The sequence below is a fragment of the Lichenostomus cassidix genome, chromosome 3 (genome assembly GCF_008360975.1).
Source record: "Lichenostomus cassidix isolate B80296 chromosome 3, HeHo_3.0, whole genome shotgun sequence".
NCBI lineage: Eukaryota > Metazoa > Chordata > Aves > Passeriformes > Meliphagidae > Lichenostomus > Lichenostomus cassidix.
This window is the reverse complement of record NC_139483.1, coordinates 81431212-81456582: the sequence shown is the minus strand read 5'-3', so window position 1 is coordinate 81456582 and position 25371 is coordinate 81431212. Positions and strand designations below refer to the sequence as shown.

The 25371-nt window shown below is 38.2% G+C and overlaps 1 protein-coding gene across 5 annotated transcripts in view; it reads left to right on the top strand.

Moving 5' to 3' along the window:
* Positions 1-25371, top strand: part of MYO6 (myosin VI) — a 106173-nt gene that overhangs the window by 18864 nt on the left and 61938 nt on the right. For all 5 annotated transcript variants that reach the window (XM_085056474.1, XM_085056473.1, XM_085056472.1 and 2 more), the window contains exons 2-5: positions 11654-11792; positions 17841-17910; positions 22594-22667; positions 24698-24827. In XM_085056474.1, coding sequence (XP_084912600.1) covers positions 11676-11792; positions 17841-17910; positions 22594-22667; positions 24698-24827 — 391 coding nt within the window. In that variant the 5' untranslated portion in view covers positions 11654-11675. The remainder of the gene's footprint in view (positions 1-11653; positions 11793-17840; positions 17911-22593; positions 22668-24697; positions 24828-25371) is intronic.

The window sequence follows — 25371 nt, the reverse complement described above, 5'->3', positions numbered from 1 at the left end:
CTTCTGTACAGAATTTGTAATTATGCTGAAGGGTTGGTCCAGGGAGCCGTGATTGTGCATAAGTTATTTTCAGATCACTTTCATATCAGATATATTGAGAGTGTGTGAGCCTGTGGTTGCTGTGCAGCTCCCAGCCTCAGGGATGGCTCTCTTGCATGTGAAGAGAAAGTATGTTTACTCCATTGCCATGACACCTGCTATTGAAAACCTTAAAGCTATCCCAGATTTCTTTTAAAATATAGCTTTGGCTAAGCCTGGTCTCCTGTGTGGATCTTGTAACACTTGGACAGAAAATTTATAACCATTTTTGTGGTGTTGCTGCTTGGTAATTTTTACTTATTGTTGGCTGTAATAATCATGAACAGGGATGCACTTTCTTGCAGCATTCATTAATTAGTAACATTTTATATATGATGGGGATGGGCAGTAACGTTCAGGTAATGTATTTGAAGTATTAAAATCAGCAGCTAAAATGCAGGTGGACTTTGATCTCCATCTTCTAACTGTTTTCTGAACAAGAGGTGAGTATGATGTTCTTGAGCTGGATTTCTGAACTCGTGGTTCATAAAAATATTGAAGCTGCATCATTCACTTTCTGTGGCTCCCTGAGACACTGAATCAGTAGTAAGAAAAACAGCCTGTTGTCTTTGGCTGTGGCAAAATCTGTGCAAAGATTAGTCCAGAGTCTATAACCTGCATGATGCTCTACCAAGGTTTAGGGAAGCCTAGAACTTTCTCAGACCTTGCAGAGAGTAGTGTCTTACCAAAGAAAGAGAGAGTTGAGCTGTGGTCAGGATGTGGCTAATGTGGAAGTTGTTATGGTCTGCAGTTTTCCCTGCTGCCAAGATCCTGTCAGTGCTAATAGCAGATTTTGTCTGATTTGCTGCTGGTCAGATGCCAAGCCTTTACAGTATTTGGCCTTCTGTGAAGATACAAACTATTCACAAACAGTACAAGAATTAAAGGTTATTTTAGAGTCACAGAATGGTTTGAGTTGGAAAGGACCTTTAAAGACATCAAGTCTAACCCCTCTGTACGCACTAGGTTGTTCAAAGCTCCATCCAACCTGCCCTTGAATGTTTCCATGGATGGGGCATTCACAGCTTCTTCAAGCAAACCTCATTGCAAAGAATTTCTTGCTTACATCCAATCTAAATCAGTCTAAACCTTTTTTAGTTTAAAACTGTTGTCCCTTATCCTGTTACTGTGGGCCTTGATAGAAAGTCTCTCTCAATTTTATTGGCTTCCTTCATTTATGGAAAGGCCACAACAAGGTCTTCCTGGAGACTTCTTTATTCTGAGCACCCCCAACTCTCTCAGCCTTTCTTCATGGGAGAGATGTTCTAGCCCTTTGATAATTTTTATGGGTTTTAAGTGGATTTTATTATTAAAGCATATATTCCAGGTTACTTTTTTGAGATTGAGATAGTGTAAATGATCTTTATATTTTGCTGTAATTACTGGTTTTTTTGTCTCATAGTAATGGCCTGCTATACTCATCTTTCCAAGGAAAAGATAGATTTGCTGACAAAACATGTTCTGTGTCACTTCTTGAAGTAGCTCTCTTGTCTTTGCTGTTTAGACTGTCTTAAATGACTCTCATGATGTTAAAAGAGAGCTAAGCTATATAAGGGAAAGTTTTCAGTCACCTCCCTCAGAGTTATGTCCATCAGTGAGATCTGTGAAATTGGCAATCGATTCTATTTATTCATGTATTTATTTATTTATAGACAAGATTTGAGTAGATTTGGACAAGAATATTCCTTTTTTGGTTGCATGTTTCTGAAGGGAGTCTCTCTTGAGTTCACTGGTCTGTAGCGGATTGTCTGTGTTTCAGCTCATTGCCTATAAGCTACACCCATACTTTTTGTAATAAGTACAGGCTGGTATGGAGAGATGAAAAAGGAGATTGAAACTGAGAATGTAACTCTTTCAGAGACAGAATTAGTTCCTAAAAACACTTACAATCTCTGTACAGAGAGGGATGGCAATATCCAGTTCCTGGATTATATCTGTTAATCTGCAGATGATGATTGTCATTTGTTTCTAGTATTTTCTCCCCCAATAAAGTGGCCAAGTAGACATTAGTACTATTTGAAAACATCTGATTCACTTGGTATTTGTTATACTGGTAGTAAATCAGAAAGTACAAATGTATTTTTTCAGCCCTTTGTATTGGTCTGAGGTCAAGCATCTGAGGTTTCCTGCATGCTCTCCAGCAGCCTTTGATACTGCCATCTGCAGTGCTTATTTTATTTGACTTGACTTGGATCCTGGCTGAGTATGTATTCTTGTTTTTCTAAAATATCAGTTCCAATTTCACTGGTATGTACCAGACAGTGTTTGGCAATATTTTTTTATTGTTGGACTTTAAAAACAAATTATCATGCAAATGTGTCTCTGTTCGCTTATTTATGCATATGTATTTATCAAACAGATAAAATTCAGTGCAGGTTGGTTGCTTGCTTATTTCTGTATTTACTTAGTTTCATTTGATTATTCTACAATGAGAGGGTTATATAGCTGAAATTCAAAACCTGACAAGACATGGGTTCAGAGAAATGGCCAGAGGTGTGATGGTTGCACTCAGGAGTCCCTGGGGTGTTTCTGAAGCATCCACAGGGCCAGCCATGGGGAGAAAAGTTACTGATAGGATCCAGGTTACGATTCAGCTCTTGACTTTCTCTGTTGGAATTGCAGGGCTGCTTGAATGTCAAAGGGCTTAGCATCACTCTTCTAAAAGTACAAAACAGGTGGTATTGTCACTAGGCAGTGCAGGCTTTCTACTTCAAGGATGCTTCTGAAAAATTAATAAAGTTTTGCAGAGTTCTTGAATTGCTGGTGAATTAACAACAATTCAAAAGCACTCAAAAGTGGGGTTTGTTTTGTGGTTTATTTTTTTCCTGCTTGGTTTGGGGTTTTCCCCCTTAAATTGGTGGTTAGAAATATTCCTCTGATTTTTTAATATGGGGGGATATTAAATTTTTTTGGTTTATCTGTGTTCATACAAGTTAGAATAAACTCCTGGAATTCAGTCTACCTCAGCCTGTTTTTGAATCAGCTAGACAAAAGCTGATATGAAATTCAGTATATGCTTGCTTTAACTGGTACAAGGCCCTGCTGGCTACACCAAGATGTGCTTTTAGCCAAAATTGGTGATGGTCCACAGAGGATTAAAATTCTGGGGTCCTGATTGCTTATCATAATGGGCAGCTTCTGCAGTTCAGATTATGGAAGCTAATGACCAGGTATTGGTATTTATATCATAAATAACCAATATTTATGATAAGTGATCCATTTCCTTTTAAGTATTTGGGAATGAAATGAAGGACTTTCTTACTGGTTTTTTTTGTTTTGTTTTGTTTGGTTGGTTGCTTTTTTTCATAATTAGATTTTCTACTCTCTGATGGAGGTGAGGTCCCTTGTATTTGGTAGACTTAGGTCAACTGATTGCTTTTGTTTTACCTTGTATATGAAGCCCAAAGAGAGACCAATCGGTGCATAGTCTTGAAAGAGAATAAACATATCAATTCTTGTATTAGGTCACCTGAAGATGAGCAAGATGCTTGGCAGCAGCACACATTGGGTGGGGAAACAGAGTGCTCTAATTTGACCGTAGGAGAGTATGAGATGTAGAAGATGAATGGGTGGGGAAGGCTGAAAATTACATAACCGGAGGAGAATTTAAATTTCATCAGCTTAGAGAGAGTCATCCTCAACCTTCAAGTATTTGTTCTTTCTCATGTTGACACTTGGAAAAGGTGGCACAAGAGGATATAAACAAATACACTGTTAGAGCACTAGCTGAAGAGGTTTGAAGGCACTTGACCTTGTTGAGGCTGTTCATGGAATATGATTTAAGCCAGCATGCTTGAGCACTGCTGCCAGTGGTCACACAACATGACTGCTACCACGGGGATAGTTAACTCCAGAGTTTGCCTTGTCTGCTTGAACTACTCCAGCTAGATCTGCAAGAGTGTGTTCTTTGTATACTGTGAGATGGCTTAAGATACTTTTGATTTTGCTTTGGTGTCTTTGTCTGTTTGGTGCTTTCTGCCTTGGTAGGTCTTTTCTTCCCTACTCGCTGCCTGCTGGTTTCACTGGGGCTGACCTGTGAAGCCTGAAAGAATTAACTTGGTTTGAACAACCTCTTTCACAATCTGTTCCATAGCCTCATTGGTTTTCTTAGGGGTTTTTTTGGTCCTCATTTCTCTTTTGCAATGCTTCTGAAGTAGTGTCCAGACCATAACTGAGGAGCTTTTTCTTTAATTTTAACTTCGCTGCTCAAATCTGACATTGTGTTTTGCTACTTTTCTGCCTTCTGGTTGTTGCTATTACTGGAGTAGGTATTGCTGTTGGTTGAAAATGCTTATGCAGATCCCCTTGGCATACTTAATTCCTGGTTTGTCAGGAAGCTTCACTCAGGTTATTTTAATGAACAAGAACTGGGACAAAGACTTCTATATTTTCTTAAGAGGAACTAAAATAACAATGTTCTTGAGAGAACAGTAGCTTAAAAATCTGGCAGAAGGGCAGGAATCACAGAGGAAATAATCAGTCCTTGCTGATTCTAATATGAATTGAGTTTTAATTTCTCAGTGTCACAGTCAGAAGACCACAACTTCTGTGGTTAGAGTTTTACAAACTTACAGGCTGTACAAAATCCATCTTGGTCTTTCACAACAGCAGTTGAATTGGACAAATACTTGCTACTGAAGTTCACCAAAATTTTAAAACTAGCTAGAATTTTGTAAATGACTTTATTAGAACTACCTTTCTGCAACTAAGAGCTATTTCAGCTTAGCTTTCATGAAATTTAGGGTTTTTAAAATTTGTTTTGTTCTCATTTTGAGCTGTTGTTGCAGTAGGATATTACTGCACAAGCTGTATCTTGACCAATCCAGTCAGTGCTTGCCATGGGGAGGGCAGATGGGTAAAATGTGTGTGGGGGACAGTTAGGTCAGGTGCCACAAACATCTTTGTTGCTCATGGGGTCTGGTGAGAAATGCATTTAAAAACCCAACTAAATCCAGTTAAGCAGCACCCAGTGGAAAGCTTCCTCACAAACACTTGCTTCTGGAGCCCCCATTGTTGGCAGATTGGAAAACTGTCAGCTGAGGCTTCTGCAGCCAGTGGTTTTGATTGGGCTTAGTACAAGTGAGATGTTGCTTGTTGGTAGATTTGATATTTTTGAAGCTGGAACTACTGTTAACATTTTTATGGGGTCCCTGAACAAAGATCTTCATATAAGATGATTATTTTAATATAATAAAAATCTTCATATACTGTGGCTAGCACAGGTTTTTCCCACGAGAATTCTTCTTGTGTTTTATAAATAAAGATAAAGTTTGGATGTTATTGGAACAGTGTCCCAGAACTTGGACAGTGCAGGCCTGGCCAATCAGGCCTGGGGGAAGGCTTCTGACTGACCAATCTGGGTGACTTTTGAGAACTCTATATATGTGATGAAATCAAAACAATAAAGGTTATTCCTTCTTGCCACTGAGAACTGGTGCTTTCATTACTCTGCTAGCTGCTCAACAGCGACAATATATTATGTTCTTTTAATGGTCTAAACAAATGCTTCCATACTACAGCTTGCAGAGAGCTTAATCTATTGGCATTATGACAGATGGAAGCAGCTTGTTCCTTTCAATTTATTTTTTAAGGTTTATAGAAATTACTTTTTCTTTCTTCCCCTTTCTATATGCCCTGGTGCTTCATCATTCCATCATGTCAGGTAGAAACCATGGTCATGATTACCTCAGGATTTAATATGAGCCAATATCAATGTGCTGGTTAACGTGACATATACGCTGCTATCTTCCTTTGCTAAGTCTCATTTGATCTTCCATCTTCCCCACTCCTTGTCATCTTCTCACGTGGTACAGCTCATGGGAATGTTTGCTGTTTCCTCTTTGCTGGCGTGCCACAAGTGATCTTTTACTGTGTATAGCCTCTCTTGTGGACTCATTTCTTCTGCCATACCTGCAGAGTTGGTATGTTTATTGAAATTGCCTAGACTTGCCTTCCTTTGGATTTCTCGAAGCTTCACTGTAACCTGCAATGGCAGATTTCCTTGTTCATGTGAGGTTTATTTTTATTTCTTGAGCAATACTGAGAATTTTGCACTTAATAAACAACACTTGAAAGACACTTGGCCTTACAGAAATCTGTGCAGTTGATGTACAAATCATGTTAGATAAGCTTCCTACAGTAGGTGCTTTTCTAATGGACTACATTTTTGTTATATGAAAGGTGCATATACATACAAAAGTGCTAATTGATTGAACATGATGCCTTTGAAAAAGCATGAAACAAATGTATTTCAAAACTGATAGTTCTTGAGCAATGCCTATATCACTTCATTTTCAGGATGGTGATATACATGAAACATTCAGTTGCTGTGGGGGAAATTTCCTACCATTAATTGAATTCCTTCTTTTTGGGGGCTTATTTTGATGCAACAGCCATTTAAATATTTGGAGATAAAATACTATTTTTTTTTTTTTTAATACTTGTTCTTACTCAGACCATCTCCTGCCCTGCATCAGTACTTCTCAAGGTAGTCAGGAGGGGAAGAGGGAGGAGCAGGGGGCAAAGCCAAGAGGGTAGCTGGGGTGAAATGGCTCAAGTAGCACTTAACACACAGGAAGGTAAGATGGTTTAGAGGAAGCTATACAACTTTTTGGCTAATCCTGTCCCTACCACATCCCTTCTTCTGCTCCTTAAAATCTGTTCTTCTAGGAGCATGGATGTTCCAGGCAAAGGTGTTTTCAGAAATTATATGGAGTTTTGCAGCTGTGCTTTACTGATTGGGAATTGCCAGGTTTAATGTAGAGGAAATAAGATTGCTCCTTTGCTTAAAGCATGAGGGACTGTCTTGTCTTTTCTTATGGAATAGTAAAACACAACAGCAGAGGAGGTATTTCCTATGTGAATGCTAAATACAAGTGAATACAAATACAAAAGAGTGGTTCATCTGGATATGCTACAGAAATCAGTTTCTGGCTGCTCAGTATTGAAAACATGCTGATACATGCACATATGCAAGAAAATGAGTATGCCATGACAGTAATTTCATCAGCTGTAGTGTTCAAGTTGTCCCAAGCAGTCAGAGCAGGTAGTTTTAAAAAACATTTTTATCTAGTAATTCTCAGATGTGGGAATCATTACTCCTTGTTTTACTTGCATACATGTACAAAATGTAGTAACAATGAACAAGCTGGGATTAACATTTTCAAAGCAAATGGGTTTCGAAGGTACTTTTGTGCTCTGCTATATTTCAGTCCATTTCTTCTTTTCCAGTTTGGCAGAAGTCTCTGCTTGATAGAGTTACTTTGCTGATATTATTTTAGGTATGAAACAGCTGCAGTGTGACATGGATAAACTAGAATATGTTAGAGCAGAGTTTTGTAGTGAATTGGAAAAATAACAAAAATGGAATTGGTTTAATACTCAGTTAAACAATGCAGTTATAACTGTGTTGTAATTAACTCAAATAAAAATAAGTACTATATCTGCAGTTCATTTGAAATACTGTGTCACCTGCAGTAGAGTGTTCCATGCTACCTGAGCTTTGATTTGGAGAAGTTTCAATTAAGCAGTAAACTAGGGCTGCAAAAGTAATTTGTCTGACAGTAAGCTACCACTATGTATCAATGTTTTTCTGTCTGGTCTCTTCTGTATCTTTACAGGACCTTCTCCAGAGCATTCTCATGTGCCTGCTGTAATCAGCAGAATTTTGAGCAGCTCTTAAACGCACAAGTGCAAGGTGGTTTTTAATATAAAACAACCTATGTGTTTTCCTGTGATAATTTACTACTATACCTGTTCTAACTAGTTTATTTTCCTTGACTTAGCCATTCTAGTGAGTTACTGTTGGTTATTTAATGAAGTCTAATTTTTCATTTGTTTTAATTAGTTAATTGAGCAATCAGTACAGTGCCTTGGTATAGCAGACTGTTCAGAGGGACAGAAGGTAGGATCAGATCATGCAAATGCCTGCCTCTGGGCTCTGGTAACAAGTTTAAAATTGCATTACTATATTTTGCCTTTGTAGAATTCTTTCACCATATGGTAGCATTTGATTTCCTTCTGAATAATCTACAACATCCAAATGTAGTTGTATTACATGCTTTTAAAATCAATGCTACTTAGGTAAACATAAGTGGGAGGATAGTGTGTCAACTTGCAACTGAGGAATTCTCAGTTGTTTCATATACTCAATGTGTTATATAGATAATTTTTTTGAGAAAAAAATGTCATTAAACATTCTCCAAAAGGGGGAATAATAGTGCAGGAAAAAGTTACTGAAATGTTGGTGGGTGTTCCTCTTGGAATCTGTGCAGTGATTTGTCTTGCAAGTTGTTTGAACATTAGTTCTCGTGTTTAGCCAGTGCTGAATGTGTTAAGTACTCTTACTGATAATTAAGGCAAGGTCTATTACTGCATGCCAATTATGAAAAAATAAAATCTGACATTTGAAGGAATAGCTATTAAGTTTACCAGCTTCAGGCAAAGGTTTATTTTATTACTATCCCTCTCCTGTTCAACAGAGAGGAAAATCTCCAGTACTAGGTTCCCAGTGTCTTTCTATGGACTGTAGAAAGAGAAAAGGGCAGCTGACTTCCAACATCTAAGCACAACCTTTGTGAATTCTCTTCTTCATTTTGGAGATGTCTTAATTGTGGAAACCAAGTGATCTAGCAACTTAAATTCAATTACTTCAGTATATGTTGAGTGCATATATACAAATACAAATGTGGAAGATAACTTCTTTGGTCTTTTTTTTGAAGCATCATTCAGGTGACTCTTTGTGTTTGGTGGTGTTGCTATCAAATTTGTTGCCTTAGTGCTTTTAGTCTGGGCATGAATCTCTTTGCTTTCATTGTTTTCAGCTCTTTTAGCAGTGTAGTGGACTGCATGTAGATTGGATTTAGATGGATGCATATTGGGGAAAAAAAAGTGTGTTCCCACTGATTGTTTCACTGTAAAATGCTGGTCTGGAAACTGGCTATTCAAGAACTTGTTCAGGAATAGGCTTTGTGCTTCTGTCTCAAGGCAATGGCACATACATCAGATGGGGGTGTAAATAATAGAGCAGGTAATACCTGGTAGGTTTTGGTATCCAATTTCAATGTGCTCCCTGTGAGAGTCTCAGCTGACAGAGATGGAGTGGTGCCAAAACCAAAATGTTACAACTGCTCTTATGTCACTACTCAGCGAGAAGACTGAATTTATTAGAAGTTATTGTCCCATGAATAACTTCTTCATCTGTATTTAGATTGCTTTCACCCCATAACGGCTTCTTAGATGCTTGCAAAGCCTCAGGTACTTAAACTTGCATTTCCTGGTGGTGGCTGAATTCAGTCACTGCTCTGTCCTTCATGAGCATTTTTTCAGCTTGGGGCACTCCCCTATCATAATTTATTTATTAAGTATGAAGTAGCCTTAAGAATATGTAAGAATGCAAAAAAGCCCTGTCAGTGAACAAAGCAGAAGCATCTGGATGTGGACTGGGGAGGCTGGATTCTAACTTTTCCTGAAATTTTCGCAGTAATTTTAGGGTTTCTTCTCATGCAACATGGTTATGTCCGGAGCCCTGACCATGCTACTTGGGCTGTAAAAGACAGCCTTGTTTTTAGTGGTTGTGTGACATATCCCTTAACTACTATTTTGAACTAGCGTTTTAAAAGCCAATGATAGGTTTGTGAAGAAATGAAGGCTTGGTTATATCCAGAAATAAACTCAGCTGTTTAGCAACTATGCCCATGATGGCAGTTGGATTTAGAGGTCAGGTCTGTCTGGAAAAAAAAATTCCTTTTTCAGTATCATAAAATAAAGAAAAAATGGCCAACAGCCAATTGTGAGTGAATACAGATGTTGCTTACAGGATTTGTCATATGGTGATGGCAACACACAATGAAGATGATTTTTTTGTAGAGTTCATGAGCTATGACAAAAGGCTGGAAGAAAACAGAAGTGAGTGTGGTACTGGAGGTTTTAGAACATAACTTTCTGTGTATAGTTAAAAGAAGTTAATATGTTCTGTTCGTGGGAGAAAAGTAAATCACAAGTTTCCCTGTAATTTCACATTAAAGTTGCCAAGGCATAAGACAGCTTGCTGTTAACTAAGACTAGCAGCTTTCTCAAAAACATCACAGCCAGCCTTTTTCTTCTCTTCAAACTTTTCTAACCTGTCCTTGGAGGCAGTAAAAAGCAGGTCATGTGCAGCATGTGCTGACAGATCCTCTGAGGGGCAAGTGTCCTTTTCTGCTTGTAGTTGTACAGCTTTCTGGTGGGCCAATCACTCTTTCCTTGCTGCTGCTTATGGCAAAGGGTTCTGCTGCCTTCATTGTTTGTAAGAAATTTTGGATCTTTTTTCCTTCAGATGTTGGAAAGGAAAAATGTGGGACACTTTCCCAAGCTCTGCCTAGACTTCTGGAGTTTGCTGCCAGTGTTTTCTTTGCTGCTTGGCAGGCTTATTTCTTTCATGCTGAGAGAGGCAAGTTACACCTTGGTGGTATGAGATTACTTTTTACCAATTTTGGAATCACTAAAACATGTCAGTTTAATATGTGAATGAGTTTTGGAGGGGAGTAGGGAACAGCTAGGAGAAGTGAGCCTTTTAAGCTGAGTGGACTCTATTCTTATTAGGGTAAGGACTATAAAGTAGGTTTTAAAAAAAACCAAAACCCAAAAGAACTGATGACAAAAGGGACCAATTCAGCATATTTAAAATGGCACCATTAGACATTCAGAGTGTGCCAACCTTGGCAATTTTCCTGGTTAGCTCAATGAGTATTGCGTGCAATCAAATACCCCTTTTTAATTGGGAGCTTATTTAGCTGTATAACTTGAGGAACATAAGGTTTGAATGTCTTGGCCTTTGCAACTTTTTCACTTGCACATCAAAATTATTTTGAAACAATTTTCCTATAATTTTAAAATAGAAAATAAAGTTCCTTAAGAGGAAGGGCTGTAATGTTGCAGTATCAGGAGGGTCAGCCTTTAAAAGACTTACAGGATGATAAATCAATTGAGACCAAATATATTTGTGCGTTATTTAAAAGCCATATGCTCAGCCACACAAAGAGAGGACACATTCATTTGTGTCAAATACCAAGAGACTGGATTTCTGCTCACATGCCTCAACAGGTGCTGTTGCAAAAATACAAATATTTGTACACCAGATCAAGTACAGACAAGTATCCATTAGTCATATGACGTGCTGCATGCACATACATATATACATGTGTGTCTTTACATGTATACCCATGTATGTGCATACACACACTCCTAGTATAGTCTTGGCTTTGAATCTATCTTGCACTTCTAATTTGATAGTGAGATGGACTCCCTTCTTGGTTCACAATTCAGGGAAGCTGGGTAAAAAGCTGCAGGGAGCAGGGCATGGATCCCATGAAAAATGCTTCTGGTCTTCCCCATGCTGAAGTCCAAGGGTTGTCCTCTTTAGGCAAAGCATTGCCGGTTGGAGAAAAGATGTCTCCAGTCTGCAGTGACTGCCTCCTTTCATGCTGAATAATAGAAATAAACATAATAAACTAAAGTCTGTGTAGTAAATCCTAATGGTTTATTCAACTTGTATATAAAGTGTTTTGATTGATTTTAGTTTTATTTTTCCTTACAGGAAGTACTGGATAGATCCCACAATGGAAGATGGGAAGCCCGTTTGGGCTCCACACCCAACAGATGGGTTTCAGATGGGGATGATTGTGGACATCGGCCCTGACAACTTAACTATTGAGCCTTTGAATCAGAAAGGCAAGGTAAGTGTCTCACAAACAAAGGAAAAGAGAAAAAACATACAAGAAACCACCTTACCTGTAGAGCAGATCTTTGCCAGTATCTTCAAAAGCACACAGCCTGAAGGAGTGGAAAATCAGTTTTGTCGTCTAAGTTTGTCTAAGGATCTTTATTCAGCTTTAGCTTCTATTGCAAATGACCCCTCACTATAATGAAAAGTGTGTACTTTCTGTCAGTTATCTGCAGTGTTGAGTATGTGCTCATGAAAGAGAGGAGATTTGAATCTCCATAACAATTTGATTCAGTACTGTATGCTTTATTGTTCTCAATTAGACACTGATTAAGAGCCTGCTGTTGAGATTAGTTTCTCTCTCTTCCCTTGTATGCATAGGAAGGGTCCTACAGGGATGTGCTAGGCCCTGGCTAAGATTAGATACCATTAGACTGATGAAGACTGAGAGATGAATCCTCTTAACTCAAGTACCTTGAGAAGTAATATCATGTCAAACAAATGTCCTATGGAATTGCTACATCAAATTAAAGTCAAAATAAATGTAACTTTAAAATGAAGACCTAATTAATTTGAATTAGTGTGTTCCAATGGCTTAATTTATCATGACATCTTTCAGACTCAATATGTCGTAACTAAATGTCAGTTTTTACAGGAAGGACCTTGTAGCTATCAATTATCCTAATTCAAATGGTCAGATTCCTGGGTTGTACTGGCTAGGATTAGACCAGCACTGTTTTAAAAGTTGAGTTTTCTGTATTTTTGAATATGTTTTTTTATGCCCTTTGTTATAGTTTTGTCCTTTCTCTATATTCAAGGATGTAAAAAAGACAACAATGTGTTTGTAACTTCTTTTTTTATGCCAACAATAGTAGAGAATGCCTTGTCACAGGTCAAAAGGTTATGCAGCAGTCTTCCTTTCGGGGGAGTGTTTATAGGCTTTCTTTTTTGTGCACCTTGGAAAGGAAGTTGATTTTGCCTTCATTAGAAACACAAAGCAAGTGCAACATCTGATTTTTGAGTGTGAGAGAGAAAGTCTGTAGGTTTAGTAGTAGTAATACGCATTCTTCAGATTGGGGAAGAGCAAGATTATTCAGACCGAGATATTAAATATTCCAAATCTATGGCTAATATTTAACTGACTTCCATAAATTTCATCCCCGCCGCTATTTCCGTTTATATTCTCAAACGGCCCTGATGCAATAAAGAGCAAAAATCTATACATTGAAACAGAAACAAGGATAAGGATATTTCTGAAGCACTATGTATTTCTAACATATGCTCCTTTCAGGAACCATATATAATTAAAAAAAACCCCAAAACAACAAAAAATGATCCTAAAATACAAATACTTTCCTTCATGGTTTTCTTAAAAAAAAATAAATCTTTTGTCTAGAGTGTTTGTTATTTTGCTGTTGGCTGTTTTGAATTAAGCAGATCAATTAAGAGCCTAAAGTGCATTCATCATTAAGGGAACAAACACTTCACAGTCTAAATGCTGTGGAGATGATGGTCCTGTATTTTTTACTATCAAACTTAATTAACCTTATATTAATAAAGGTGGAGCAAAAAGTTTTCTTGGTTACCTTCTCAGTCTTTTCAAGTGTCATTGATTTCTTTTTAAAGAAACATTTCTCGTTGCTTTTTGTCTTTTTAAGAAGACTGCCCTTGTGCACTTAGACCATTCATTTGAAGTAGTCAGCATTAATGCTCATTATCACTTTGTTTTCTTGAAATGATAGTTCAGAAGTGCTCTTCAGCAAGAATGCATGATCCAGCAGCTCCAGAGTTGCTCATGATAATTACAGGGAGGAGAGGAGTAACCTGATCTTGTAAACATATCCGGGCAGTGTAACTTATTATTATTTTTTAATCTGGGTCATTACCATGTCATATGTATTCTCTGTAGGCACCGGTAGCTTACCAGAGGTCACAGTCTGAAAAGGAAATGTGTATGTATGTGTTTGATTATTGCCTTTTATAATATTTACTGTTGTTAATAACTGCAGTAAGTGCTGCAAGGCAGCAGTTTCACCATGTCTTAAACCTCTCCCTCCCTTCCTGTAGCCAGCTCTGGCACTGCAGAGTGGCACCCTCTCAGCTCTGCCTGCTGAGCTGTGCGTGACACCCCAAATGAGGTCAGACGACAGATACAACTTAAAAATGAAGAAGTGGAAAATTTTCAGGGTGGCAGCAAGCAGTGGAAGGGGGGCAGGGGAGCTGAGCCCACTGTGGTGGCATATTGCTTCATATTATGAAACCAAGTCACCCAGTCCAGACTCTGTGAAGGTCCAACATACCAACTCACTCAAGCCCCAGCAGTAGCAGTTTTGGGCACCACAGCCCATACCCAAGTGTTTACAGCTCTATGATGTGTCTAAGGAAGGTAGGGATCTGAGTCACCCAGCCTGCCCTGCACGAAGAACAGTACTGTGAGCTGCAGGAGTGTTTTACCTGAACAGAGGATGACGCATCTGTTACGTGATGTGAAACTCTTCCCAAAAGCTAGGTCATTGGCTTGCAAGGCTTATAAATGCCAGGACTGGAAAAAAAGCCAGAGAAACTGGAGACTGCTTTGCTAATGAGCATGGTCCCACCTAGGGCTGGAGTCCTGCCCTGAGAACAGGCTCCAAACTGCATTGGTGGTACCAGAGCTGGCAGTTGAGCCCATGGCCCACCAGCAGTCACATGCTGGTGTACAAGGAAGGAGGCAGGTAGAAGGGAACCAACTGTAAAACTCACCTAGTATTGTGTTTTCATTTCTCCTTAGAGTGTTCTTTTCTGAATGTACTGGGATTTTAAACCTCAGATCCTGTTGCATATATCGTCTTTGTTCCTTGAGGCTCTAACAGAGGGAAGGCAGATGACAATGAAATTGTCAAATGGGGAATTTACTCTTTTCCTGGAGGATGCAAATCTAAGTAACGTGCTTAGGAAGAGATGCACTGGAAGTGCTTGCACCACAGGGCACTGAGGAGTGGGGGGCAGGCATTTCCTAGAGCATCGGCAGTAATGAGTTTCTGGCATTCACTGGGGAGGTGTGAGGTGCAGCAGGTTCTCGCTGACACCCCTCCTGCCATCGACAGAGAGACACCTTATGGCTCTGTGCCACTTCTGAAGGGGCATAGAAGGCTTTATGGGCCACCTGCTCTGGTATGCTATGAATAACCAGAAAGGTATTTTTCCCAGCTGAGTATAAAGGAATAAATGTACTTTGAAAGTAAGGATCAGAATGTTCAAAGTTCACTGCTTCAAGCTAAGGTGGTTTTGTTTTCTTTTTTTAACAGTGAGTGCAACTTGCTTGCGCAAGCAAGACGTGCTCTTGTCTGTTTTACATACAGTTTGTACTGCTGTAGTTTGGTTTGTGAATTACAGCTAAAAGTAGAGATGTCTCCTGTCTGTATCTGGAAGGTATAAAGGAAGGCATGGTTACATGTATTGGATTACATGGTAGAAAGAAGATGCTGCTTGAATGGAAAGGTATCTTTTTTCACTCATCTAGTTTCTGGGAGAATAGTTAAGATTGCCATTGGATTTCAAGGGCTGCTTCATTACAAAGACGAAAAAAAAACCCCTTCAGACCCCCCTAAACCTTGTTTTGCTTCCTAAGAACACTTTATTGTCTCATAAGATAAATACCCTCTCCATTTTCTTACAACAAACTTGTCCTAAACAAGTTGCAAAAGTCTTCCCTCAAGTATCTGAAGCACTTTTTCCTTTGAATAAATGTTTAAAAAATTTAAAAATTGGACAATATAGTAGAGAATTTCTTCAGATATTTTTTTATTGATAGATCTGGGATACCTTGCTCATTTTCTACTTAAAATATTAGATTTTAATACTGGGAGCTCTGCGCATCTAGCTATTATACTTACCTACCTAACGAGTACCTTACCTTACATAAAGTAGTATTCCAACTGTGATATAGAGCAGTAAATTTTTTTTGTAATCTAGACTTACGTTCTTATCTAAAAAAGTCCATCATAAAAACATTAGCTTTCAGGTAAGTCTTCATTTTGCTTTGTTTTATCATTTCTGAAATATTCTAGAAATTAATTCACAATATACGTTGAGTGAAAAAATGGAGATGATACGGCATGAATTCTCTTTTTTTTTCTTTTTCTTTTTTTTTCATTTAAATTTATCTTGAATCAGAAGGCTGATTGGTGAGGACATTGAAAAAGCACTTCCTCTTCTGGGATAGTTACAGCATGGCTGACTTTAGTTCCAGAAATGTTAAAGTGTTAGGGGTTTATGAAGAGTCTCACAGAATAGCTGAGACTCATGTTCATCCTGTCCTATCTTTGTTAGTGGTTAATGGGTTTGCACATCAGCAGACAAGAACAAGAAGTGAAGTTACATTTTTGTGAAGCTGGTCATGTTATTTTTAAACTTTCCCACTGTTTCATGCACAGGGAACTGATTATGTGGGGAACTATTGTATTCAAATATATCTTTACCAAACAAGATCTACCTTTATTGTTGACAAACTTGTAGAGAAAATTATGGTAATAATGTGTAGTTAGTCTAATACTGTGAGAGGGAGGAGGAAAGGGTGTGGTGAATCTCTGCCCTGCTAAAGCTCTGAATAGCAGCAGGGATCTTTCTGAGGTAGGTAAAGATGTTGAAGGCTTCCATGGCCCTGACGAGCTCCGATAAAGGATATTTTGGAGGAAGTTGGTGTGATGGACATTCAGATGTTCCAACGTCATCGAGCAGCTTTGTTTCCCTTAGGAAAACATCTTGTACACATTTTTCTGCATTAGATCCTGATAAGGGTTTGACAAAATATATTTTATTATGGCTAAGAATTGTATACTTTCTGATAACTTGTTAGGGAAGGGATATTGGAGATTTAATGTTTTCTGTCTGGCAGCAATTAGTTCTGCTCTGAGACATTTTTAACCCTTCCCACTTCAAAGAGAGTTGGAATTTGTGGCTGTTAATGATGGTATAAGCTCCAGGAGCTCTCATACTGTTGTGCTCAAGCAAATATGAAACAAGTTGCTTTCTTTCTCCTGCATTTCCCTGTGAGGTGTTTCTCATGGGACTACCTTGCTGAGCACAATGTTAAACAAGCAAACATGTTTGTTTATTAAGTTCCTACTTTAGATCCAGTTGGTTGCCTTTTCAAATATTAGACTAGACTTCTTGTCTCCATTTCCATGGGGAAAAGGAGCCTGTGCCTGCAGCGGCATGGTGGCTGTCGTGTTTAATTGGTACAACAGGGGTTTTGTTCATTCATCACTAGCTCAAACAAGCTATTACTACAGTAAACAAAAAAGTTTAATTAAAAATCTGCCTTGTACAATAGGTATTTTTGTGCAGATGCTGTAATGCATGTGTGCCTGGATGTTTTTCCTTCCTTTTTACAGCAATGTAAATTATGATTTCTGGAGATGAAAAAACAAACAATGTTGCTTTTGTTATGAATTTTTCCAGTTGGATGTGAACACTTGATAAATGGTTGTTTTGTATAACTGGAATACAAGGGTTGAAGGAAGGTCTTGTTTTACTTTGGTATTGATTTATTGAAGAAAAAAACCCCAATGAACAACAACCAAAGCTACAGTATTTGGTGATACAGAGGATGTAATGTATTGAACATTTCTATTTTAAGTAGGAATGTTTTAAAACAGCATATGGTAATGGCAGCACAGTCCTTTGAACTAATGATTTGCATTTTATTCTTCTTTGCAAAACGGAGGAAACTGTGTGTCATTTATAAGGCTGTTACCTTTGCAGTACTGTTTTAGCCTTATTTTTTTGTATTGGACAGTATGACATGCAATTTTTGACCTGAGGATCAAATATTATTGCACTAAAATATGTATTTCAGGGAATTCTTTTTGATAATGTAGTGTAGTAATATAAATGCAGCAGCTTTTTGTCTGCATCTAGTTACTCAGTAAAATTTCCAACTCTGAAGTATAAAGCTGGTGACTTCATTTTAAATCATGCACAATTACAGTGCACTCACTTGTATGATTGCATGAGACATCTTTGAACTATATTTCTATTTTATGGAATTCTGACAATGTTAATGTTTCTTACTTAACAGACTTTCCAGGCTGCTATCAATCAAGTGTTTCCTGCAGAAGAGGATAGCAAAAAGGATGTGGAAGATAATTGTAAGTTATGAATTTAAAAATAAATTGTGCATTTGAAAAAGATATCTGCAATTAAGTGAATATTGTTTCCTTACAAGCTTCCTGTTTCTTCTTTGTCATCTTTGCTTGTCTTTATGTATGACCTTTGCTAGCCCTTTAAACTTCTTAAAGTAAGCCTATTTTATATATAATTTATTGTGGTTTTTAGTTTTCATTTGAACACTTTAGAGGAATGAGTAGTTACATAATTCCCATATACCACTGTTACTTGACTTCAGAAATACTCCGTTCTGCATTATAGGTGTAACTGTACTTTTTATAGTGTGGCAAAACACTCAGTGTCTTTATCAGCACCTGTATTGTATAGCATTTTCCTGCATTTAAGGAATTTCACAAATAGCATTTCTGTGGAAGTAGAGGTAACAGAAAATAAGTTTTAAGATTACCTTCCCAAAATTGGAGATGGGAATCTGGATCTATCAGGACCACTGAAAATGGATTGACTTGAACTGGGTGCAGGAGTGCTGGTAGAGAAGGAGTTTTGAGGTGAGCTTCTGTAATAAATATCACTGTTGATCTGCAGGGATTTTCTTTTGTTAAATATTTTGTAGTTAGGTGGCTAGAAACAGTCATCAAATCTAGGGAGAGGGGAGGGAATACTGAGAAAGCTGAGTGAGTGCTGTGATCAACTTTTAGAGAACTATTGAAGAAATATTTTGCTGCTGCTACTCTCTATGAGCAAATTACAGAGCCTCTCCTATGTTGAATACTGATGAAAGCATCTTTGAAACATTTCCTGTAGTATTTACTGGTTGGTGAAAATACTGATACTTTTGCCCACTATTTCCAAAGTTATTATCTATTGTTCCTCATTTAAAATAGAGGCTTGGGGTCTGGTCTAGATGATGTAACCTCAATTCCTGTCCTGGAATGGGGTTTAGTATTTACATCCTGTTACAGGAAATACAGGTGTTACAGCTTCTCCATAAGAAATAAAAAGATGAGATCTGAGTCTTACGATCTGACTTAGATGGGGCAGTGTCGTTAGAACCAAGCTGGCAGCCTTGCTTCCAGCTGCTTGTATTTTTGCAAACAGGATGTGGGTTCAAACTTTTCAAAGCTGGTATGTGTGTTCCCTGTACATGATGATTGTTAGGGAAATGCACTTAATCTGTGCATCTGTCCCAGTGATTTTACTGACATGTCCTGACACCTCCGTGTCCTAGTCAGGGAATTGAAATCTGGAATGAGATAATGGAAATAATGTGAGATTCCATCAGAATACTATTCAACTAAGCCAGAGAAAATATCTTCTTTGGCTTCCTGAATAGAAGATAAAACTTTAAAATACTTTGTTCAATAACCCTTTCTGTATCAAATATTATTTTTACTTTCCTAACATATTCTCACTTGCCGCTCACAAGTTGTGGTTCTTATGCAGGATATGTGAATCCCAAATTCATTGTCCTTCTCTGTTAGAGAGCACTTGTGTTTGGTATCATTGAATCTTAAGAAAAAAAAAAGCCCTATACTGAGTGCTTATAATACTGTTTTAAGAACTCCTGGAAGATGAGTATGAGGACAGGGCAGTGGCTGGATAAGACTGTTAAGAAACCCCCAGTTCTACAGATGCACAGCCTCGCAATTTATAAAATAATTTCCAGTAGAAACCCTGCTTCAGGATATGTGCAGGAGAACCAGTGTGAGTAAATTTGACATTGACATTTCCTAGTTTTTAGTGCCTCACCTCACTTACGTGAACTTTGAGTATGTGTAAGTAAATATATGGACAACTAAATACACACACATACGCTGGTTATATTTAGACATGAGCCATATGAATATTCAGAAGTGTCTCTCTCCAGTGACTTCCTTTGCCTCTGGATATGGATGCCTCTTCTAAAGGATTTATTCTAAAGAAGATGCATTTTGAATTTGCTGACATAAGCCTTAGTTTGCATGTCTTGAGGTGGTGACATTCCCTCGGGGAGCAATCTCCCATTGCGCACTGAGTCTGCAAGTATAGCTGCTTTAACAAGGAATTACATCGAGAGCACTGGGGATGCAATGAAATCTGGGCTCCTTTGCTGTTTAGATAAGCAACCTAATAAAAAGTTGATGATTAACTGTTTCCTTTAAAACATACTGCAAATCCTGAGAGGTTCTTACAAAGATGTAGTAAAGGGGGTTGATAGACAATTACTGTGTAATAGTTTCTCATCTCAATACTGAGAATCTAAATGACTTCAAATTAAAGTTTGCTAATTTTTTAACACCTTGTCCCCTCCCAGGCATACATAGTGGGAGAAGGAGACTTCAACTTTCATTAGAGTGAGCAGGAGTTTCTGTTTCTGGCCCATTTCCTTGTAATGTCTCTTTCTCTTGGGATGACCCCAATAAAAGAGGTGAAGGCAGACCTGCAATTTGTGATCCCAGTGCCATTTTCTCAGCCATGTGAACCTAGAGTGCCTGGGGAGGGGAGGATGAGTCCTGCTGTGCAGCACCAGGTGTCTGTGCTTGGTTATTGCAGCTAGCAGTGACTGTGGGGTTGTGGGGGAGCGTGTGTCTGCTATGGTGGCAGAGGAAGAGTCATGGTGATGGGGGCCAGCCGTCTGCCTCGTGAAGGAATTGCGCACAGCCACGGTTTCAAGGCTGCTGTGGTCCAAACGGAGAGCTTGCCTAGGGTAAAGCTGAAGCATGCCTTGTGTGCCTCTGCCAGCACAGGAATACGAGTGCAAGGGATTTTGTGGAGGAAGATAGTTTCTTCTGAGCAAACCAGAAGGTCCTTTGAGAAGTATGAATGATTCCAGGCATTTGAAACAAAGCTGTATTTAGTCATGTAATGGGAGGAAGGGCTCTTATTCAGTGGAGCTATGCAAGCCAAAGGGAGGCTGCAATTGGCTGGTGAACCTGACTTTGCTTCAGGCCAGTCTAGTGCAGGTAGGAGGGGACAGAGCCACAGCCACTCCTTAGTCCACTGCAGGAAGAAGGGTAAAAGGAAAACAAAAACACAGATGTTTTTGAGAAGCTCCCATTTTCCTTTGCCAGTGTATTTTGGTTAGGAGTGTTGAAGGAGATGTTAAGAGCTGCTTACTGAGCTTCAGGTATCCTTGTGGGGCAAAGTGGCTGGGCAGGTTGACTTCATGACTGCCATAGAAAATGGCAGCCCTTCTTGCACATTTGTGTAAATAAGTTAGAATACTTTTTTGCTGCTGTGGCCCTAAAGGAAGGGCATCAGTTCAACTTGAAACAACTTTGTTGATCATTATAGATGAGAGGTGTGTATGTGACCCTTGTGTGGGGTACAGGGTAGCGGTTACTGTTACAGAATCACAGAACCAATTAGGCTGGAAAAGACCTCTGCGATCACTGTGTCCAACCTATGACCTAACACCACCATGTCAACTAGACCATGGCATTAAGTGCCACATCCAGCCTGCCCTTAAAGGGAAAAGTCATTAATGGCACAATGCTTACTCCAACCACAGTAGTCAGATGTATACAAATTTTTATACTGTATCTCTGTAAGGTTTATCAGTATGGCAGTCAGTCAGTTGTGACTATGCAAAATAGTGTTATGCATTTGAATTTTAAGTACTGAGATAAAAAGGATTGAGCATATTTGAAAATGGAGGCTGTGTAATGAGTAGTGCCCTCGTTTGGTTGAGGGATAATATTTTTAACAGTGTTGCAGTGGGAACTGGAAATGACCTCTGTAATTAAGGCTGCTGGCACTTTCCAGTGCTTTATAGCTGAAAACAAGGACCAGCTTTGCCAGAATGTGAACCCATGCAGTCTGAAGCTTTCTGTGAGTGCCACCACTCTGCAACATTTCAGCAGTTCCAGAATCACAGAGTATTCTGTGTTGGAAAGAGTTGGAAAGGACCCACAATGATCATCAAGTCCAACTCTTAAATGAGTAATAGCCCATACAGGGATCAAAGCCACAACGTTGGTATTAGTAGCACCATGCTCTGACCAACTGAGCTAATCTCAGGGTCAGGTGTTTTATGTTGAAGAACAAAGGAGAAAAATACTGCCAGGTTTTGGTGTGTTAGCTTTTTTTTTTTTTTTTTTTTTTTTGCCCCAACAGTTTCTCTGAGGAGGTCTAGTACTAACAAAACTCAGAATTGAAGCAGGAGTGGTTGGGTTAGTTCCTGGTGTTTTGACGATGCCTGCTGCTGCCTCCAGATCCTGTTTAGGTGTTTCTATTCATCAATTCAAAAATCACCAGGAGCCAGCTGTTACTCCAAATGTCAGTTGCGTGGCATTACCCTGGGGACACTGTGGCTGAGATTGGAGAGGGGAGCTGGAAGGAAGGAAACAGTAATTGGTAGGATTTTGGTAGGCACCAGTTTCTGTGCTTAGGGGCTGGTGTGAAGGCAGACACACCGTGTTCAACTGACAGGCTGGTTAAAAGGAGCTTACACTGAGCAGAGCCTGTATTTGAGGCTCCTGCAGTCTGACTCTGTGTTCAGCACCTTTCTGTAGCTCCAGTTGTCCAGTTAAGAGCAGGTCTGTGGTTTTTAAAGTGTATATTGAGTCAGTACTTCTGCCTCAAGACAGTGTAAAGAAATTATAGGATTAAGCTGTAAACAAAGAGAGGGAAAATAAAATTCGCTTTAATTCAAGATTTAGTTTTTTTGTCTTTACATGGAGGTAGTCCTGAGCTCTTAATGGTACGTGATTGTTTTTTACATGCAGGTTCCCTGATGTATTTAAATGAAGCCACTCTCCTTCACAATATCAAAGTTCGGTACAGTAAGGACAGAATTTACGTAAGTATTGTGTGTCATGACAGCCAGTCTAATAGAGACATCCTTTGAAAAATTCACCAAGTGTTTCCAATTCTGGATTTTTTTTTCCTATAACAGAACTGCTAACCTGGAAAGGTTGAGGTTGCAGGCCTCCCTTTGCCTTTTTTCCTTACATTATACTTTGAGATCAGAATCACATTTATCACATCATGCCCAGCTAATTTTTAGCAGGCAGAGCAATAGGTTTTTCTCTACCTGACTGTTCATGTGCAACCATAGCACAGTACTGTATCACAAATGTTCCTACAGGTAACTTACTTTACTGTTAACAAAGATGGTTTTCTTTCTTCATTATTTTTGAACGAAGCAAACAGGTGCTGTCTTTGACACCTCCTAGCTCAGATGTCCATCTTAATCTTTTATATTGCTATCAAATTGCCTAATTGTACTTAATGAATTCTGACTAAATTACATTTTGTCCTTGCCATCTGCCCAGACACTGACAGCTGTGAAACAGAAGATAAGAGTTTTCTTTCTTTCTTGTTTATTTTTTCCTAATAGAAAGCTGGCTAGGGATAATACAAAACAGTTCTACATATTTTTAAGTTTCTGTGTTAAAATAATCAACTTTTTTTCTTGCATACTATTGTAACATTAATTTAACTAAAGCCTTTTATATAAATGTAAAAAGAAAGTATAATTGTTTTCTTCTGTTGCAGTTAATTTACATAGCTTTAAATTTTTTATGGCTCAAGATCAAGCACCAGCTTTAAAATAAATAAATAAAAATGGCCATTTGAATTCTGGTCTGAAAAAATAATCCTTAAAGAAACCCAACCAAACAATAAAGCCCCCCAAGGAAGTAAAATTCTGAATCTGAACCGATCATTGGATTGGATAGTATTTTTGTTCATAAATCTTCACTTCAATGTAAACAATTACTACTAACATGTTGTCCAGAGCACGTGCATTTTCTGAAGGAAAAGGAAAGGAAAAGAAAACCAACTTTTTTTTCAGTTTATATTTTAACTACCTTTGCCTTGTAAACACTTTTATGCCTTTTGTTTAATCCTGGTTAACAATATTTGACTTGTTATTTAAAGGAAAATTAATATTAGTACTTGCAACTCTTGAAGTAAACTTTTCCTTTGGTGAAATAAATGCTGAAAGTCAAACCATATAAGAAATGTCATATTTTATGTGATCCAGCCTTCTATTAATGTATCACAATAGTGTCCAAATTCCCATTTTCTAGGGACATTCTCAGTAACAAAAAAGCAAAGAAGTTATTCAAGCTGAAGGTTTATCTCATTTTCTTCAGATTTTTTCCTGCAAATCTGATTTTTAATTTGATTCTGACCCCTCTTCTTCCCTGTTTGTAACCTGGCAATTATAACCAAGCTATGAGATATTTTTTCAGAAACATTAAAATAAAAACCCCTCTCCTCAGTCTTATCCTATGGAAAGGCAAAAAGCAGCCTTTGTCTGAGATACTTCTCAAATTTCTTCTCTGTGAGAGAACATTTGCATTCTGTATTTCTCTCTGTGGAAGCAGCTATAGCTAATTTTCTCTTGGCTGAATGCTTTTATTGCCTGGCTTGAATGCATTCCCAGGCAGGATCCTGTCAGTCCTTCCTGCTGAGTTGCTTCCATTAGATACTGAAAAGCTATCCTCCTCACTGGAGGACAGTGTGCTATGCTATCCACGAGCTTAGTTTATTCGCTTTTGAGCACAAGGTTTTGGCATCCTGTCCCTGATCCAGTAATGCAGACAATAGGAAATAATTTAAAAGGAGATTGGGAGAAAGGTCAGATTCAGGACGTACTCCACAGCTCGGTGGTTAGGAAATTTTCCCAGGATAATTTCACAGAAGTGCTGAGAAGATAATTAAAGGAAGTCTAAAAATATATCCTGTCTTGTATTTGCATTAGCTGGGGAGAATCATAAATGCAAATATGGAGGCTATAGTCTCCAATAGTAATAGATCATTACTGTTAACCACTTGCTTGGATACTGGCTAATAACATGCTGTTCATTGTTTTCTTCACAGACCTATGTAGCCAACATTCTTATTGCAGTGAATCCATATTTTGATATACCCAAGTTTTATTCTTCAGATACTATTAAAAAGTACCAGGGCAGATCACTCGGAACATTGCCACCACATGTTTTTGCAATTGGTATGTATTGAGCCTGTATTTGCCACTTAAAAAACAAACATTGAATACTTCATAGTTATCTGTAAATTAGCAGTAATTAATTTATTTTTAACTATTATAAAATAAAACCACTAATGGCTAAAATTGCGAATCTTCTCATCTTTGAGATGCAGTTTGAAGAACTTGGAAATTAGCAACTGTGACAACGCTGTTAGAATTACTCTGCACTTCCAGTGTTCTAAGCAGTTTAAATATAATTTGCAACCATTTAAAAAACCCTTAAAAATAAAGAAATTAAAATCTTTTAAGTGAAAAAGGTGTTATAATGATTGGCACTGTCTTTCAGTGTAATAATTTTCTTTGCCTTATTATGTTGCCAGAGGACATACGCTGTTTGCTTTTATATGCTTGTGTTACAGACAGTACATTGAAATGTTTATGGTGTAAATCTGATTTCAGTCACTTTTTAAAACAATAAATAATTGGAAACTGCAATCAAGACTTGACTCATTAAAAGCCTTCTCACTGTTTTGTATTTTTTGAAATCAAAAGTATAAATAGCTGG